Here is a 20,252-nt window from a genome sequence, read left to right on the forward strand (position 1 = left end):
TTAAGTATTTTGACTGGTATATAGTAGGTGCTCTGGAAACATTTTCTGATGAAAGGAATGAGCAAATGCAGGAACTTGTAGTGAACAAATAAGCTGAGGGCTTCTGCCTTCCAGTCCTGTGCCTTCTTCATTGCCTGTTTCTAGTTGAGGGTAGAGAGATTATCTCACGTTGTATCTGGAGAGCCAAGGTTTGTTGGCACCTATTTGTCGTTAGAGAAGAAAAGTGTTGAGACTTTTAGGTAAGCTGGTGGTCTCAGACAGGAGGTAGAATGAGATTGGACTCCTGATTTTTGGTAACCCTGTAGCTAAAGGAACAAGGATGTCTCTGCCTTCTGGTTATGAGTGGCTGTAGGGAATAGGATGTGACTTGGCTTATTCAAGAGGCTTTGCCAAGAATATTTTCTTCACAGGTTTATGGAAGGACCCAATAAAGTTATCTGCTATCATTACAAATCTGTTTGCTTTGTAGGGTTTTTTTCCCCCAACACAAAAATTTTGTTAAACCATGGTACTATAACTAAACAGAGTACTCTTTGTTCCTTTTAATTTTGAAAATTTCAATAAACATAAACTTGGAAAGGGTAAGAAAATGAGGATGAATAGAGCTTACAAAGCAAATTATATAGACCCTATGAAGGAAATTTCTTCTAAGTTTGTCCTTACTGGAAGTGTCTGGACCTCAGGGAAGATTTAGCTGAGTTCCAAATGATGCATCTAAATTTCTATGCCAGGTTTTATTAAGGAACCCAGAATAGCATCTGTTCACTTTGAAAAGAATTCTGCTAATTTATCAGTGTCTTAAAATTTTAAATGTGTATTTTGATTAACATATTTTTATTGGCACATATAGTCATTTCCTTTTGGCTAATACTACTGTGAATGTGTGTCTTTCTGTAGCTGTGGTGCTCCCGTTCAAGTTTCTGAGGTGAAGCTGCTCTCCTTTTCATCAGGGCAACTAACAGTTTTCCTCCCTGCTGAGGTGAAGGCCATAGGGACAGAGAAGGATCACGTCCTGCCTCTGCAAGAGCTGGCCATGAGGAGTCTGCATCACACCTACCACAGTTTTCTGAAAGGTACACGGGACTTTTTTTTCTTTCCTTTCCTTTTCTTTCCTTTTCTTTTCTTTTCCTTTCCTTTCCTTTTTTCTTTTCTTTTCTTTTCTTTTGTTTTCTTTTCTTTTCTTTTCTTTTTTCTTTTCTTTTCCTGCCTCTTATTCAGTGAGCTTAGGAATTGTGTTTTATGCTATTTTGGTGTTCATTTTTCAAAATTGTGGTAAAATGTACATAACATAAAATTTACCATTTTAATCATCTTTAAGTGTTCAGTTCAGTGGCATTAAGTACATTTGCGTAGTTGTGTAATGGAACATTTTTTATAAGAGAAAAGTTTTAATATTTTATTTTAATATTAATATTTTATATTTTAATATTAAAATATTTTATCAACACTGAGCCCTTCAGCACCCCCTACAGACACAGAGAAGCATTCACTAAATATGGTCTTCAGTCACAAAGAACAGAGGTTAAAAGTTAAACTATGCAGTTTAAATGAGAGAAATTGGTGTTTGGGAGCACATATTTGGTGGAAGTGAGAAGGCTGGCAGAGGTACTTTCTTCTGTATCGAAAAATGTGCAAAGATCTTATCCTTAAAGCAAAGTTGGGTACTTCTTCCAACAGAGCAACTTTTTGCCTTGTAACCTCCTTACACCTGAGAAATATATATACCTAAAGGGAAATTAATTTCAGGAGCCTTTGGCAGTACTACCACAGGATTTGGCGATGTGTAGATGTCATAGGTGACATGGAGTGGACCTGTGATGCTTTAAGAAAGCACTAGGCAACATTAATAAGAAAATACATTTCAAGTGCTTTTAAAACTACTAAATGTTTTGTCTTTGCTTTAAAAAAAAAAAAAAAAAAAGGTGCAGACAAAAACATCTAACATTAACCTTCCAGGAATGTCTAATACAAATTAAGTTGTTTTTAAAAACTAAACAGAAAACTGAAATTATTCACCTATGAGCAAATTACATTTTTCAAAATGGTTATTGATAAGTCTGGACAGATATAAAAGATGGTAAGATAATTTGTATTTCCTTCCTCAAGATGATTCAGTGATTTTTAGGTGTCACCTCATCATGACCGTTTCTCTCTCTACTAGATGTTTTACTCTCAATAGCAACCCAGTGTACATTTGTGCTCAGGATTGCCTGGGCCACTGGGATGTTTTGCTTTAAACATTTCTTTTGTGTAGCTCAGACTAAACTGAGGAGGAAACACCCTATTTTTATTAGTGACAGCTCATGGGAGTGAGACAAGGAAAAGCTTGGTTTCATTATTTTTCATTTTCTTTGATTTCTTTGTTTCCCCCTTTCATTCTTTTCAGTAAATATAATTTAGCTTGAAAGATTCTAAATGCCCAATAGATTTAGGAAGAATTTAATGAAAGTCTGTTTTAGTCTGCAGTCCCAGTCTTTTTTTTATTCTCTGTCTCTTATAGAAGTTTACAGACCCTCCCTGGGTAAACTTAACGCCTTTTCAGTCTTTGTTCTTAAAGAATATTTGGTCTTATTCTTTCCTGGCCTCTACCTCAGGTTGCTCTTAAAAGAGTAGATTTAGGTTTTCTCTTAGTATCAAAAACATAAAAAGCATCTTTCATTTCCAAATAATGTTACACTTTTATTCAATGCCTATCGGATAACAGAATTTTCAACATGCAGTACTTTTCACTAACTGAACTTATTTGCTAACAATAAGAAATATTTTAAGAAGCCAAGTTTAAGGAAATCTCATTTTTTATTTGTGCATGATTTTCTCTTGTGTTCCAGATCTGGACTTTCTGTCTCCAATCTCGTTACCCAGAAGTCTCCTGGAGCTGCTGCACTGCCCCTTGGGGCACTGTCACCGGTGTAGTGAGCCCATGTTTACGATTGTCTACCCCAAGCTATTTCCCTTGAGAGAGACGCCAATGGCAGGGCTGCACCAGGGGTAATCATTCCTAAGTGGACACCAGGGCTTACACCTGGGCGAGGGGTGGGAACGTGGGGAAGGGTGGAGGACACACATAAAAGTGTTGGTAAGTCAGCAGCTTTAAAGGGGCATAGAATGTTTCCTGCCATACAGCTAAATGAAACAAATGCACATTTTCAATATCACAAGAAAACTGGATTTCTCTTTATTACATTTTTGGTCTTATACAGAACGGTTTTATTGTATATGTTATTTAGAGTAGCTCATTCTTTGTAGGAGTGTTTTCCTATTCACAATAGTCTTTAGGCAATAAGGAATGTAAGAACAAAATATTTGTTATATAATGGGTCCAGCCCAGCTCTTCTATTTAATTCGCATTGCTAACTGAAAGTGTGTGGCTGAGCATTGTGTGTGTGTGTTTCTGTTTTGAATTTCTAACCCTTCCAAATAGCATTCTCTTGCCACTGTCTATTTCTTGGCACAGTGCCTTGAATTTGCTAAGAATGTTAACTAAGTAAAAACCCCCATTCTGGTAGTTTAAAAAAAGAGTATCAGACAATTAAAAATAGGACATGAAATGAAAAATCCCCCATTAGCACAGTCTCAGCTTATAGATTTTCTAAATTTAGGATCTTCTAAGTTCACATTTTTCAAAGATGAAAAAAAATACTATAATACCTCACTTATCCATCAAATGTGGTATTTTGGGTTAGTACATTTTTCAGGATAACTTGTTACCCCTATTCAGTCCTAGAAGCATTTCCTTTATAATCATTTTTGTAGAATGAGAGCAAGCGTGGGCAGGGTGCTGAACCTCTCAGAGCCTCAAAATGGAGAAAGAACAGCCTGCTGGGCAGGGCCATCTAAGGATTAGCAGATGATGAAGGCAAACACTTGGCACATAATGGGTGCTCGGCAAATGGTAGTTACCTTTTGCATCTCTCTACCCACTCCTTCCCAAAACTGCATTTGTCTTTTTCTTACCCTGAATAATCCTATTTTGCTATACTTTCAGTTCCTGTTTCAACTTTCTGTATTTTTAATGTTTCCTGCTTTACTGTGCCTGCCTACAGAAGCCCTCCTCCAAAACTTGCTAATCTGCTACTTCTGATCAGAGGTGATCAGATCACCAAATTTAGTAAAATTCCATTTTAAATTAGAGTTGAAAGGACTGAGTCAGGATTTGAGTACGTTACTACATGAATAAAATTAACTAATGAAATAGGCACATCTATGAGGAGCAGTAGGGAATATCGGTCAAGTGCACAGGCCCTGATTCTGACTTCTCCCCTGGGAGACCTTGGACAAATTACTTAACATCTCTGAGCTTCATCTTTTCATCAATAAAATGAGCATAGTAATAATATCTATTTAATAAGGTCATTGTGAGGATTAAATGAGATCATTTATGTAAAGAGCCCAAGATGGTGCCTGGTATGTAATAAATATTAAGTGACTTAACTATGATCTCTTTTTGTAGCTCAAAGACTTCTAAAAATTTATTTTATGTATGTCTTTAGCAAATGATCTTCATATTAGTAAGATATCATCATAGGAAAATCTTCCATTAAACTATAGTAAAATCCTTCTGCATTGTTGTTGCACAGTTTCCTATAGAAGACATTTTCTTACTAAAAATGTGAAAATGAAAACAATTCAGTATGATAAGGATGCTCTGTTAGTAGCTGATAAAATTCTAAATACCTGTTTGAAAAGATAAACTTTCTTTCTATCATGGTAATTAATTTGTGCAAATAAAGTAGATCCCTTAAATGAAGTCATTTTTGTGTTATCTTTATATGAAATTTGGGAAACTTGTTCGATAAGTATTTGCATATTTACTGCTACTTATTTCTCTGCTTAAACCTAGAAATTCAGTGTGAATATCTTATATTGCTTTAGAACATAAAATATAATAGTGTTAGTTTAATAAAATGAGTGTATCAAATACATAGGACTTAGGCAATGCCCTTTTGTTAAGAAAAGCCAGAAGTGCCCATGTTTATAGCAAAAAATGAAATACCAAGATACAAACATGGCTTTCTGTGGTGAGTTAATGCTAAGATCTGAAACTGAGAACTTGTGTCTTTCATTTGGTCCACCGGACTTTGCTCCTTCCCACGTTGCTATGGAGATTGTGTTAAAAGCTTTGACTTTAGTTTCTACCGTAGTTTTTAAAGTACTTTCTTTTGTAATTGACAACCGAATACTTGAATCTCAATAGCTTATTGCTAAAAATAAAATCAATATTTTTAATATCATAAACTCTAAAAGGTCTTGATAATATTATTTTTAAGTTTTCTAATATATTCTGTTCGGTGTTCATTGCTTCTTATAAAATAATACATTGTATCAGCCAATATCTAAATTAATGTGGACATCTGGCATTATTTTAAAAGAACATATTGAATATTCTTCTAAAATACCAAGTCCCATACGAGTGTTAGTTCCAACTTAAATTTAATACAGAGTCAATTAAAAAGAAACTGCAGTATTTTGCATAAATAGTAAATACCCAAATCTTCAAATATCTATAGAAGAGAATAATGGCTAGTATGTTCATAACTTTTGATCATGATAGGCATAGCAAATTTTCATTCCCCCAAATTACTGTTCATTTATTAAAATGGAGAATGTCAACTCATAGGATTATTTACTAGTATAACAACATGTGTCTGGCTTTTCCCACACATGTATGCGTCTCATAAGTTTTGTATTTCCCAATAGGAAGTCAGGCTACCCAAGGTTTTTCAAGGGTATTTTACGAGTTTCCTAGGGATACCTCAACAAAATACCACAAAACTGGGTGACTTACAGAGCTTCTACAGATATTGTCTCAGAGCTCTGAAGGCTAGAAGTGTGAAATCAAGATGTGGCAGGATTGGTTCCTTCTGAGGGCTGTGATGGAAGGATCTAATCCTTGCAGATGGCCATCGTCTCCCTTCTTCTCTTCACATCATCTTATCTCTATGTGTGTCTATCTCAGTGTCCAAATTTCCCTTGTTTATAAGAATACCAGTGACATTTCATTAGGGCCCTCCCTAATGACCTCATCTTAACTAATTACACTGGCAATGACCCTGTTTCCAAATAAGGTTACTGTATTACTCTGCTAGGGCTACCATAACAAAATACCATAGGCTGGGTGACGTAAACAACAGAAATTTAATTTCTCACAGTTCTGGAAGCTGGGAGTCTGAAATCAGGGTGCATGTGGTTAGGTTGTGCTGAGGGCTGTCTTCCTGATTTGAAGATAGCTGCTTTCTTGCTGCCTCAAGTGGCAGAGAACACGAGCACACATGTGCACAAGCTCTCCAGTGTCTCTTCTTATAAGGGCACTAATCCTATCATGAGGGCCCCACCTTCATGAACTCATCTAAACCTAATATCTCCAAAAGGCCCCATCTCCAAATACCATCACATTGGAGATTAGGGCTTAAAATAGGGATTGGTGGCAGGATGGGGGGACACAATTCAGTCCATAGCAGTCACATTCTGGGGTTCTGGGGATTAAGGCTATAACATGAATTTGGGGGGGATACAGTTCAACCCATAACAGTCTGTCCTCCAAAAATCCATGTCCCTCTCAGATGCAAAATAAATTCACTCCATCCCAACACCCCCCAAATCCTAACCCATTCCAGCATCAACTCTTAAGTTCAAAATCTCATCTTAAGTATCTAAATCAGGTATGGATAAAACTCAGGTATAACTCGCCTTGGGACAAAACTCCTCTCCATCTGTGAACCTGTAAAACCAGACTGGTTATCTGCTTTCAATATATAATGGTGGGACAGGCATAAGATAGACACTCCCTTTACAGAAAGGAGAACAAGATGTCATGAGTTTCAAACAAGTCCAAAACTTAAAAGGGCAAATTCCATTAGATTTTAATGCTTGAGAATAATCCTCTGGCTAGATGCTCTGTCCTTTAGGCCTACTGGGGTGGTGGCCCCACCTCCTCAGCCCTGAGTGGGGCCCTGCTGTCTAAAACCAAGGAAGTTGCCCCATCCTCTGGAATTGAGGAGGTGGCCCCATTCCTGGGGTTATTCTTCCCTTTACTTGATAGCTTGTTTCCTGCCTGTAGAATCCCAGAAGGCTGACAGCATGTCTTCACCCTGTCCCATCTCTGTCCTCTTTAGTCCAAGCTGTCAGCCTTTCTGCTGAAATGGTTGACTGGATCCACAAGTCACATGCCTAATCTCTTTAGAAAAGGTTGTCCAGCCACACCCTTGGTGTTCTCTCCAGAACGTGCTTTCTCATTTTTTACAATGTAGATAGCCTGAGAATTTTCCGTATCTTCAAGTTCTGGTTCCTTTTTGCTGAACAATTTCCTCAATTTATCTCCCTCCTCTCACATTTTACTGTAAGCAGCAAAGAGAAACCAGGCCATGCCTTCAATGCTTTGCTTAGAAACCTCCTCAGCTAAATATAGGCATACCCATCTTTTTGTGCTTCATTTTATTTCACTTCACAGATATTGCACTTTTTACAAATTGAAGGTTTGTGATAACCCTGTGTCAAGGAAATCTGTTGGTACCATTTCTCCAACAGCATTTGCTCACTTCCTGTCTCTGTGTCACCTTTTGGTAATTCTCACAATGCTTCAAACTTTTTCATTATTATCATACTTGTTATGGGGATCTGTGATCAGTAATCTTTGATACTACTACAGTTCACTGAAGGCTCAGATGATGGTTAGCATGTTTAGCAATAAATTATTTTTAAATTAAGGTATATACTTTTTTTAGACATAATTCTATTGCATACTTAATAGACTACAGTATAGTGTAAGTGTAACTTTTATATGTACTGGGAAACCAAAAAATTTGTGTGACTTGCTTTATTGCTGTATTTGCTTTATTGCGGCGGTTTGGAATTAAGCCTGCGATATCTCTGAGGTCTGCCTGTATCCAAGTTCATCACTTACAAGTTCTATTTTCCATCCAACAGAACACAATTCAGTCAAGTCCTCTGTGCTTTATAACAAAGATCATCTTTCTTTCATTTTCCAATAACACATTCCTCATTTTTGTCTGAGACCTCACCAGAAACACCTTTAACACTCCTATTTCCAGCAACATTCTGTTCATGACAATATGTGTATTCTCTAAGACAAAAGAAGCTTTTTCTATAGCTTTCCTCTTTCCTATGTAAACCCTCACCAGATATCCTTTAACATCTATATTTCTACCAACAGTCTCTTCAAGGCAGAACTCTTCTAGCCTCTGCTACGTAATTTCAAAGCCACATCTAGATTTTTAAATATTTGTTACAGCAGCACCTCTTACCAGTAGCTGAATTTGTATTAGTTAGCAGTCTCCAGAGAAACAAAACATATATCTATATCTATATCTGTAAATAATAAATATAGACAGAGATTGATTTTAAGGAATTGGCTCACATGACTGGGGAGCTGGCAAGTCCAAAACCACAGGGCAGGCTGACAGGCTGGAAGTTCAGAAAAGAGTTGATATTGCAGTCTTGAGTCTAAATTTCACAGGGCAACAGGCTAGAAACTCAGGGTTTTTAAGTTGCTGTCTTAAGGAAAAGTCCTTCTATTTCTTTGCTCTAAAGGCCTCCAACTGATTGGATGAGGCCCACCTTATGGAGCATAATCTGCTTTACTCAAAGTCTACTGATTTAAATGTCAGTCACATCTAAAAAATACCTTCACAGCAGCATCTAGACTGACATTTGACCAAACAACTGGGTACCATGGTCTAGCCAAGTTGACACATAAAATTAACCATCACAGACATTCAAAAGGTCTCACTTAAATCACCAGGATGTTTTGAGACAGAAATTGCCAATGGCCCAGAATCCCAGTGTTCCTTCCCATATCGCTTGGGTTAAGTTTGGGCCATAGCAGATGTTAACAGTGTACGCTCAGGTGTTGGTGTGGTGACATCTCTGCTTTTGTACAGTGAGGCCCTGGGCTGGAATGAAAGAATTCATAGGCTTTAGGGGTCAGGAGACCCAGCTGGAAGTTGAGCTGTGTTACTTAGTACTGTAAGATAGGTACCATTATTAGATTGAACTGTGTGAATCATATGCCTTCCATGTGGTTCAACCTAATATAACCCCCATGTTACAGGAGTAGGGGGGTGTGGAACTGAGGGATAGGAAGATCAGAAACTGGGCCAAGCCCTCATAGCAGAGCTGGGATTTGATCCATAGCAAGTCTGGCTCCAAATCCATGTTTTAGACACTATGCTGTAATTAGCTACTGAGTGAATCACTACATATGAAGAAATTTTGAAATGGTGCTCATAAATATAAAATGAAAATAAGCTCTAATATTCTGAACAAGATACTTTTGAAATATGTATGTGTGTATACATATACATATATGTGTGTGTGCACTAAAGAAATCCAGCAGGATGTAGATCTAACTCTAAACTGTGGTTACCTTGGAAGGGAGGAATGTAGGGTTATGGAGTAGTCAGGTGGGGACTTTAATTTTCAATTCTATATACTACAGAATCATTTGAATATTTTCAATAAGGATGTATTTTTATAAATACACAAAATAACAATTAAAAAATAGTATGTATCTAAAGGGACTTTAAAAAATCCTTTGCTTAAAGCTTTATATAGGTTAAAAAAGAAAAGGAAAGGTTCTTGGAGCAATTTTTTTTTAAGTTTAGGTAAAAATGTTTTTAAACAGGTTACACAGTGATATCCAATTTTTGTCAGCTATGGGTATATATATAAATATATACATATATATACACACATATACATATATAGTCTTTTACACATATATATATATAGTGTTGGCCAACAAAGTTTGTTTGGGTTTTTCTGTAACATCTTATGGAAAAAACCTGAGCAAACTTTTTGGCAACCCCAAACTTTAAATTGTTAAATACATAGAAAACGTCTTGAAGGCTCACTAAAGTAACAGTAGTTTTCTTTGAGTAGTGTTGAATTTTTACAACAAACTGGTGTCGCTTTAAAAATTAAAAATAATGTTTAATTATTAAAACATTAGTAGACCAGTGGTTTCTTTTCTACTTATTTATTTGGGGGGGGAGACAAAATAAATCTGTTAAAATCATACGTTATCATCAAAGCAAAATTAGGAAATAGAATTCTGCAAAAGGAAATTGTATCAAATGGAAGTACTGCCACTGGAAATGACAACTGTTAATATTTTAGGTTAAAGTAGAATATCTCTTAGTTGACTTAGATATTCAACTCTTAGTTGAATATCTCCTAACTGAGGATCCAGATTCTTGATGCTTCCTTTTCCTTTTTTTTTTTTTTTTTTAATTGGGGTAAGAACATTTAACTTGAGATCTACCTTCTTAACAAATTTTTAAGTGCACAGTATAGTATTAACTGTAGGCACTATATTGTACAGCAGCTCTCTAGAACTTACTCATCTTGCATAACTGAAACTATACCCATTGAACATAACTCCCATTTCTCCCTCCCTGCAGTCCCTGGTAACTCACCATTCTACTCTCTGCTTCTGAGTTTGACTATTTTAAATATCTCATGTAAGTGGAATCATGCAGTATTTGTCCTGTGACTGGCTTATTTCCTGTACCATAATGTCTTCCAGGTTCATCCATGTTGTTGAAAATGGCAGGGTTTCCCTTTTTTAAGGCTGAATAATATTCCATTTTATGTACATACCACATTTTTTTAATCTATTCATCAGTCGATAAACATTTAGCTTGTTGCCATATTTTGGATATTGTGAATAATGCTGCAGTGAACATGGGAGTGCAGATATTTCTTTGAGACCCTGATTTCAGTTCTTCTGGATATATACTCAGAACTGGGATTGCTGGATATGATCATTCTGTTTTTAATTTTTTGAGGAATTATTTTGCATAGTGGCTGCACCATTTTACATTCCCACCAACATATGTAAGGATTCCAATTTCTCTACACCCTTGCCAACACTTATTTTTTTGTTTGTCTGTTTTTTTAGAGCAGCCATCCTAACAGGTGTGAGGTGATATCTCATTGTGGTTTTGATTTGCATTTCCCTGATGATTAGTGATGTTGAGAACCTTTTCATATACCTGTTGGCCATCTGTATGTCTTCTTTGGAGAAATGTCTATTTAAATCCTTTACCCATTTTAAAATCAGATTGTTTGGTTTTTTTTGCTATTGAATGATAGGAGTTTCTTATATATTTTAGATATTAACCCGTGATCAAATACAGGGATTACAAATACTGTCTTCCATTCTGTAAGTTATGTTTTGCTTTTGTTGATGGTTTACTTTGCTGCTTAGAAGCTTAGTTTGATGTAGTCCCACATGCCTATTTTTGTTTTGTTGCTTGTGGTTTTGGTGCCATAGCCAAGAAATCATTGCCAAGACTAATGTCAAGTAGCTTGTCCACTGTGTTTTCTTCTAGGGGTTTTATAGTTTCAGGTCTTATGTTTACGTTTTTAATTCATTTAGAGTTGATTTTTTTGTGTATGGTGTAGGATAAGGGTCCACTTTCAGTTCTTTTGCATGTGGATATCCAGTTTTCCCACACTATTTGTTGAAGAGATTGTCCTTTTCCCATTGTATATGCTTGGCTTCCTTGTGGAAGATCAGTTAGCTGCATATGTGTGGGTTTATTTCTAGCCTGTCTATTCTGTTCCATTGGTCTATATATCTGTCTTTATGCCAGTACCATACTGTTTTGATTACTGTAGCTTTGTGGTATATTTTGAAATCAGGAAACATGATGCCTTCAGCTTTGTTCTTTTTTCTCAAGATTTGTTGGACTATTCAGGATCTTTTGTAGGACCATATGAATTTTAGGATTTTTTTTTCTATTTCCATTTTTAAAAAGCCATTGGAGTTATTTCTAAATAGCTCAGAATAATGCATCCACTCACTTATTGATTTATCCACTCAGTTAGCAGACATGCATTGAGCATCTACTGTGAGCAGGGCACTGTGGTAGTGATGACAGCATGGCTTCAGTCGGCTGCTTTGAAGCTCAGATTTACAGAGCTTGGTTCTTTCAGGAATGCTCCATGGTCTTTTAAGCCAGAGTAATTACATGAGAGGACCAGATGTCTGAGTAACTGTTGCGCCTTGCGATAGAGACCCATTTGTTAGAGAGCGTGCAGAACTGTCTTTGTCTTATTACTTCCCTTTGTCTGTTATAACAACTTAATACTCCTTCCTCCCACTCACTAGTAGTTTATTTTAAAATAATATCTACTATCTAATACTTATATGGTTAAATCACTTATCACTTGTGAAATGTTTCACATTTCCTTACCCTTGCTTTTTGTGGGTATTACTTTCTTTTACTTTTTTTTTAACATCTTTATTGGAGTATAATTGCTTTACAGTGTTGTGTTAGTTTCTGCTGTATAACAAAGTGAATCATCTATATGCATATGTATATCCCCATGTCCCCTCCCTCTTGTGTCTCCCTCCCACCCTCCTTATCCCACCCCACTAGGTGGTCGCAAAGCACTGAGCTGATCTCCCTGTGCATGCAGCTGCTTCCCACTAGCTATTTTACATTTGGTAGTGTATATATGTCAATGCTACTCTCTTACTTCGTCCCAGCTTACCCTTCCCCCTCCCCATGTCCTCAAGTACATTCTTTATGTCTGTGTCTTTATTCCTGTCTTGCCCCTACGTTCATTAGAACCATTTTTTTTTTTAGATTCCATATATATGTATTAGCATATGGTATTTCTTTTTCTCTTTCTGACTTACTTCACTCTGTATGACAGTCTCTAGATCCATCCACGCCTCAACAAAAGACTCAATTTCATTCCTTTTTATGGCTGAGTAGTATTCCATTGTATATATGTACCACAACTTCTTTATCCATTCGTCTGTCGATGGGCATTTGGGTTGCTTCCATGACCTGGCTATTGTAAATAGTGCTGCAATGAACATTGGGGTGCATGTGTCTTTTTGAATTACAGTTTTCTCAGGGTATATGCCCAGTAGTGGGATTGCTGGATTGTATAGTAGTTCTATTTTTAGTTTTTTAAGGAACCTCCATACTGTTCTCCATAGTGGCTGTACCAATTTACATTCCCACCAACAGTGCAAGAGGGTTCCCTTTTCTCCACACCCTCTCCAGCTTTTATTGTTTGTAGATTTTTTGATGATGGCCATTCTGACCAGTGTGAGGTGATACCTCATTGTAGTTTTGATTTGCATTTCTCTAATAATTAGTGATGTTGAGCATCTTTACATGTGTTTGTTGGCAATCTGTATATCTTCTTTGGAGAAATGCCTACTTAGGTCTTCTGCCCATTTTTGGATTGGATTTGTTTGTTTTCTTGATATTGAGCTACATGAGCTACTTGTATATTTTGGAGATTAATCCTTTGTCAGTTGCTTCATTTGCAAATATTTTCTCCCATTCTGAGGGTTGTCTTTTCGTCTTGTTTATGGTTTCCTTTGCTGTGCAAAAGCTCTTAAGTTTCATTAGGTCCCATTTGTTTATTTTTTCTTATTTTCATTTCTCTAGGAGGTGGGTCAAAAAGGATCTTGCTGTGATTTATGTCATAGAGTGTTCTGCCTATATTTTCCTCTAAGAGTTTTATACTGTCTGGCCTTACATTTAGGTCTTTAATCCATTTTGAGTTTATTTTTGTGTATGGTGTTAGGAAATGTTCTAATTTCATTCTTTTAAATGTAGCTGTCCAGTTTTCCCAGCACCACTTATTGAAGAGGCTGTCTTTTCTCCATTGTATATTCTTGCCTCCTTTATCAAAGATAAGGTGACCATATGTGCGTGGGTTTATCTCTGGGCTTTCTATCCTGTTCCATTGATCTATATTTCTGTTTTTGTGCCAGTTCCATACTGTCTTGATTACTGTAGCTTTGTAGTATAGTCTGAAGTCTGGGACCCTGATTCCTCCAGCTCCGTTTTTCTTTCTCAAGATTGTTTTGCCTATTCGGGGCCTTTTGTGTTTCCATACAAATTGTGAAATTTTTTGTTCTAGTTCTGTGAAAAATGTCATTGGTAGTTTGACAGGGATTGCATTGAATCTGTAGATTGTTTTGAGTAGTATAGTCATTTTCACAATGTTGATTCTTCCAATCCAAGAACATAGTATATCGCTCCATCTGTTTGTATCATCTTTAATTTCTTTCATCAGTGTCTTATACTTTTCTGCATACAGTTTTTTGGCTCCTTAGGTAGGTTTATTCCTAGGTATTTTATTCTTTTTGTTGCAATGGTAAATGGGAGTGTTTCCTTAATGTCTCTTTCAGATTTTTCATCATTAGTGTATAGGAATGCAAGAGATTTCTGTGCATTCATTTTGTATCCTGCTACTCTACCAAATTCACTGATTAGCTCTAGTAGTTTTCTGGTAGCATCTTTAGGATTCTGTATGTATAGTATCATGTCATCTGCAAACAGTGACAGTTTTACTTCTTCTTTTCTGACTTGGATTCCTTTTTCTTCTCTGATTGCTGTGGCTGAAACTTCCAAAACTTGGAAGTGGGCAACCTTGTCTTGTTCCTGATCTTAGAGGAAGTGGTTTCAGTTTCTCACCATTGAGAACGATGTTGGCTGCGGGTTTGTCGTATATGGCCTTTATTATGTTGAGGTAGGTTCCCTCTATGCCTACTTTCTGGAGAGTTTTTATCATAAATAGGTGTTGAATTTTGTCAGAAGCTTTTTCTGCATCTATTGAGATTATCATATGGTTTTTATCCTTCAGTTTGTTGATATGGTGTATCACATTGATTGATTTGTGTATATTGAAGAATCCTTGCATTCCTGGGATAAACCCCACTTGATCATGGTGTATGATCCTTTTAATGTGCTGTTGGATTCTGTTTGCTAGTATTTTCTTGAGGATTTTTGCATCTATGTTTATCAGAGATATTGGCCTGTAGTTTTCTTTTTTTGTGACATCTTTGTCTGGTTTTGGTATCAGGGTGATGGTGGTCTCGTAGAATGAGTTTGGGTGTGTTCCTCCCTCTGCTATATTTTGGAAGAGTTTGAGAAGGATAGGTGTTAGCTCTTCTCTAAATGTTTGATAGAATTCGCCTGTGAAGCCATCTGGTCCTGGGCTTTTGTTTGTTGGAAGATTTTTAATCACAGTTTCAATTTCAATGCTTGTGATTGGTCGTTTATATTTTCTATTTCTTCCTGGGTCAGTCTCAGAAGATTGTGCTTTTCTAAGAATTTGTCCATTTCTTCCAGGTTGTCCATTTTATTGGCATAGTTGCTTGTAGTAATCTTTCATGATCCTTTGTATTTCTGCAGTATCAGTTGTTACTTCTCCTTTTTCATTTCTAATTCTATTGCTTTGAGTCTTCTCCCTTTTTTTCTTGATGAGTCTAGCTAATGGTTTATCAGTTTTGTTTATCTTCTCAAAGAACCAGCTTTTAGTTTTATTGATCTTTGCTATTGTTTCTTTCATTCTTTTTCATTTATTTCTAATCTGATCTTTATGATTTCTTTTCTTCTGCTAACTTTGCGGTTTTTTTGTTCTTCTTTCACTAACTGTAAGGTTAGGTTATTTATTTGAGATTTTTCTTGTTTCTTGAGGTAGGATTGTATTGCTATAAACTTCCCTCTTAGAACTGCTTTTGCTGCATCCCATAGGTTTTGGGTCGTCGTGTTTTCATTGTCATTTGCTTCTAGGTATTTTTTGATTTCCTCTTTGATTTCTTCAGTGATCTCTTGGTTATTTAGTAGCATATTGTTTAACCTCCATGTGTTTTATTTTTTACAGTTTTTTTTCCTGTAATTGATACCTAGTCTCATAGCATTGTGGTCGAAAAGATAGTTGATATGATTTCAATATTCTTAAATTTACCAAGGCTTGATTTGTTACCCAGTATATGGTCTATCCTGGAGAATGTTCCATGAGCACTTGAAAAGAAAGTGTATTCTGTTTTTTTTGGATGGAATGCCTTATAGTTATCAATTCAGTCCATCTTGCTTAATGTGTCATTTAAAGCTTGTGTTTCCTTATTTATTTTCATTTTGGATGATCTGTCCATTGGTGAAAGTGGGGTGTTAAAGTCCCCTACCATTATTGTTTTACTGTTGATTTCCCCTTTTATGGCTGTTAACATTTGCCTTATGTACTGAGGTGCTCCTATGTCAGGTGCATAAATATTTACAGTTGTTATATCTTCTTGGATTGATCCCTTGATCATTATGTAGTGTCCTTCTTTGTCTCTAGTAATAGTCTTTATTTTAAAGTCTATTTTGTCTGATATGAGAATTGCTACTCCAGCTTTCTTTTGATTTCCATTTGGATGGAATATCTTTCTCCATCCCCTCACTTTCAGTCTGTGTGTGTCCCTAGGTCTGAAGTGGGTCTCTTGTAGATAGCGTATGTATGGGTCTTGTTTTTGTATCCATTCAGCCCGTCTATGTCTTTTGGTTGGAGCGTTTAATCCATTTACATTTAAGGTAATTATCGATATGTATGTTCCTATTACCATTTTCTTAATTGTTTTGGGTTTGTTATTGTAGGTCTTTTCCTTCTCTTGTGTTTCCTGCCTAGAGAAGTTCCTTTAGCATTTGTTGTAAAGCTGGTTTGGTGGTGCTGAATTCTCTTAGCTTTTGCTTGTCTGTAAAGGTTATAATTTCTCCGTTGGATCTGAATGAGATCCTTGCTGGGTAGAGTAATCTTGGTTGTAGGTTTTTCCCTTTCATCACTTTAAATATGTTCTGCCGCTCCATTCTGGCTTGCAGAGTTTCTACTGAAAAATGAGCTGTTAACCTTATGGAGATTCCCTTGTATGTTATTTGTTGCTTTTCCCTTGCTGCTTTCAATATTTTTTCTTTGTATTTAATTTTTGATAGTTTGATTAATATGTGTCTCAGCGTGTTTCTCTTTAGGTTTATCCTGTATGGTACTCTCTGTGCTTTCTGGACTTGATTGACTATTTCCTTTCCCATATTAGGCAAGCTTTTGAACATAATCTCTTCAAATATTTTCTCAGACCCTTTCTTTTTCTCTTCTTCTTCTGGGACCCCTATAATTCGAATGTTGGTGTGTTTAGTGTTGTCCCAGAGGTCTCTGAGACTGTCCTCAATTCTTTTCATTCTTTTTTCTTTATTCTTCTCCCTGGCAGTTATTTCCACCATTTTATCTTCCAGCTCACTTATCCGTTGTTGTGCCTCAGTTATTCTGTTATTGATTCCTTCTAGAGTATTTTTAATTTCAGTAATTGTGTTGTTCATCACTGTTTGTTTGCTGTTTAGTTCTTCTAGACCCTCGTTAAATGTTTCTTGTATTTTCTCCATTCTGTTTCCAAGATTTTGAATCATCTTTACTATCATTACTCTGAATTCTTTTTCAGGTAAGTTGTGTATTTCATCTTCATTTATTTGGTCTTGTAGGTTTTTACCTTGTTCCTTTGTCTGTAACAAATTGTTTTGTCATTTCATTTTTTTTTTTTTTTTGGATGGGTGGTGCTGTATTCCTGTCTTACTGGTTGTTTGGCCTGATACGTCCAGCACTGGCGTTTGCAGGCAGTTGGATAGAGCTAGGTCTTAGTGCTGAGATGAGGACCTCCAGGAGGCCTCACTCTGATTGATATTCCCTGGGATCTAAGGTTCTCTGTTAGTCCAGAAGTTTGGACTCGGAGCTCCCACCACAGGAGCTCAGGCCTGACCTCCAGCTTGGGAACCAAGATCCCACAAGCCAGTCACTGAGGGTTCCTCCCGTCCCCTTAGGTGTCCATGGTCCCCCACCAGTGCCTGGTAGGTGCCCTAGTTGTGTTGGTATTACTTTCTTCTGTGAAACCAGTTGACATCAGTAATACTGACATTAATTGCTTACTTATGTTTGGGTTTTTTTTTTCTTTAAGCAGAAGCCTATTTGTTGGCACCAACTTAAGGTAACTTATGAAGTTTTGCACGGGTAAAATATTCTTCAACAAATTTAAGTAAATTGTTCTTAACTTTTTCTTTCTCATTGTATCACTAAACAATCATGTACTGACCATCTGCTGGTGCCAAACTCTCTACTAGGTATTAGAGGTTCAATTATGACCAAACCACCTGATACTTCTCTTCCCATACATATCTCACCCCTAAAGTTCTAGGGCATGGGCAGATCTAGTAGAGAAGCATGTATATATTTAAGTCTTTGGTTCTGCACACAGAATCTTCCCATGAGAGACAGTCATTAACCATAAATGTAACAAGAAATACCGTATGTTATTAGATGATTCTCACATAATCCTCTTACATGTTAATATGTTCACAGGCTTGGGATTTCATCTGATAGATTCCTTCTAATATTATTTTTCTTCTGGCTTGAATTTCTGTATGAGTCAAGGATATGCTTTTTGTTTCTAATCAGAAAATAGGTTTATAAAGAAAACACCACATTTCTTATGATTTTTGTGGGCTCCAATATATGCAACAACATTGTGATTTTTTTCTTAAAAATAATGGTATTTCTTTATTTTAAAACTAAGCTGAAATGTTCTTTCTTCTGCCTTGCCTATAAGTATGCTCAGAGATTCTAAAACAACAAATGTCGTGTCTGATGTTCTTTGTAGAATTTATCAGCATCTTTTTCCTAATTCTAGAGTTTATTGCTTAGCTAAAAGTTTCTCCCCTGAAACTATCATGTCTCTGGTTCCACAGTTCTGTAATTTTTTTAAAGGACCTAACCAACACAAATGCATTGTTAAGGCAGTAGACCTGTTGATGTACTTGTAACAACTTAGATCATTAATGAAGCAAGCAGATACAGTATGCTCTTAGATGAGTTTCCCAAAAGTAAATAAGTACACATATTACTCAGCCATTGAAAAGAATGAAATAATGCCATTTGCAGCAACATGGATGGACCTAGATATTGTCATACTGAGTGAAGTAAGTCAGACAGAGAAAGAGAAATATTGTATTATATCGCTTATGTATAGAATCTGAAAAGAAATGATACAAATGAACTTATATACAAAACACAAACAGACTCACAGACTTAGAGAAGGAACTTATGGTTACCACTGGGGAAGGGATAGTTAGGGAGTTTGGGATTGACATGTACACACTGCTATATTTAAAATGGATAACCAACAGGGACCTACTGTAAAGCACAGGGAACTCTGCTTAATATTATGTAACAACCTAAATGGGAAAAGAATTTGAAAAAGAATAGATACAGGAAGGAATTTGAGAAAGAATAGATACACGTATATGTATAACTGAATCACTGCTGTACACCTGAAACTAACACAACATTGTTAATCAACTATACTCCAATATAAAATTAAAAGTTGGTTTTTTTTAAAATAAATAAGTACACAGGCTTGGGATTTCTTTGTAGCACAAATAGGACAACTCCATGTTGCCCACCCTACCCCCTTGAGCATCATAAGGAGTTAATGATGATCCAGTGAGCATTATGCTTCAGTCAATAACAATCCCATATCTTTATGGAATTGGATATTTTGCTTAGAACCTTAATTTTTAATTAAATGGTTGTGGTATGAAGTGCATCACTTCTATGAATGATTTTTCAGTTAACATAATCATCTTTTAAAAAAACAGGAAGAAATAAGTTTAGATAGCTGATCCTCAAAAATGCACTTGCCTTTTAAGATCATTTTGTGCCTGAGTTTCATTTCAATTGTTATTTATACAACCATGTATATTCTGGTGTAGCAAATTGTCTGAACTAGGGTTCTAACCAACTTTAGTTTTTTTTTTTAAATTAAGGTAATACAAAGTATCTAATAACTTAAAATTCACATAACTTCCTGAGTTAAGAAAATCTCAAAAGTGATGCCTGCCTTTTCATTTTCTCATGAGTATAATTTGCAAAGTAGAAAGTTTTAATTTTGATCGAGTCAAATTTATCCATTTTAATTTTATAGCTAGTGCTTTTTGTGTCCTAAGAAATCTTTACCTACTGCCAAGGTCATGAAGATATTCTCTTATGTTCTCTTCAATTTCATTGATCTGTGTCTCTCTCTCAGTCAGTACCAAACTGTCTTGATTACTGTAGTTATATAGTAGGCCTTAATATCAGGTGAAGTGATGCTTTCACTTTAATCTTCTCCTTCAAGATTGTCTTAACTATTCTAAGGTCTTTGCTTTTCTGTAGAAGTTTTAGAATAAGCTTATCTTTGTTTCCAAAGAACAAAGATAAGCTGGATTTTGTGCTGGATTTTGATAAGAATTGCATTTAATCTATAGATCAATTTGGAGAGAATTGACATCTTTACTATTTCTGAGTCTTCCAGTGCATGAACACAGTATGTCTCTCCATTTATTTAGGTATTCTTTTATTTCTTTCATCAGCATTTAATAATTTTAAGCATCCTTAAATGTTTTAAGTTTATACCC

General features: G+C 36.0%; 1 protein-coding gene across 3 annotated transcripts in view; it reads left to right on the forward strand.

Annotated features, from left to right (window-relative positions):
* Nucleotides 1-20,252, forward strand: part of LRRC28 (leucine rich repeat containing 28) — a 174,347-nt gene that overhangs the window by 139,534 nt on the left and 14,561 nt on the right. For all 3 annotated transcript variants that reach the window (XM_061181811.1, XM_061181810.1, XM_061181813.1), the window contains 2 exons: nt 898-1,073; nt 2,829-2,988. In XM_061181811.1, the coding sequence (XP_061037794.1) occupies nt 898-1,073; nt 2,829-2,988 (336 nt within the window). The remainder of the gene's footprint in view (nt 1-897; nt 1,074-2,828; nt 2,989-20,252) is intronic.

The sequence above is a fragment of the Eubalaena glacialis genome, chromosome 2 (assembly GCF_028564815.1).
Source record: "Eubalaena glacialis isolate mEubGla1 chromosome 2, mEubGla1.1.hap2.+ XY, whole genome shotgun sequence".
NCBI lineage: Eukaryota > Metazoa > Chordata > Mammalia > Artiodactyla > Balaenidae > Eubalaena > Eubalaena glacialis.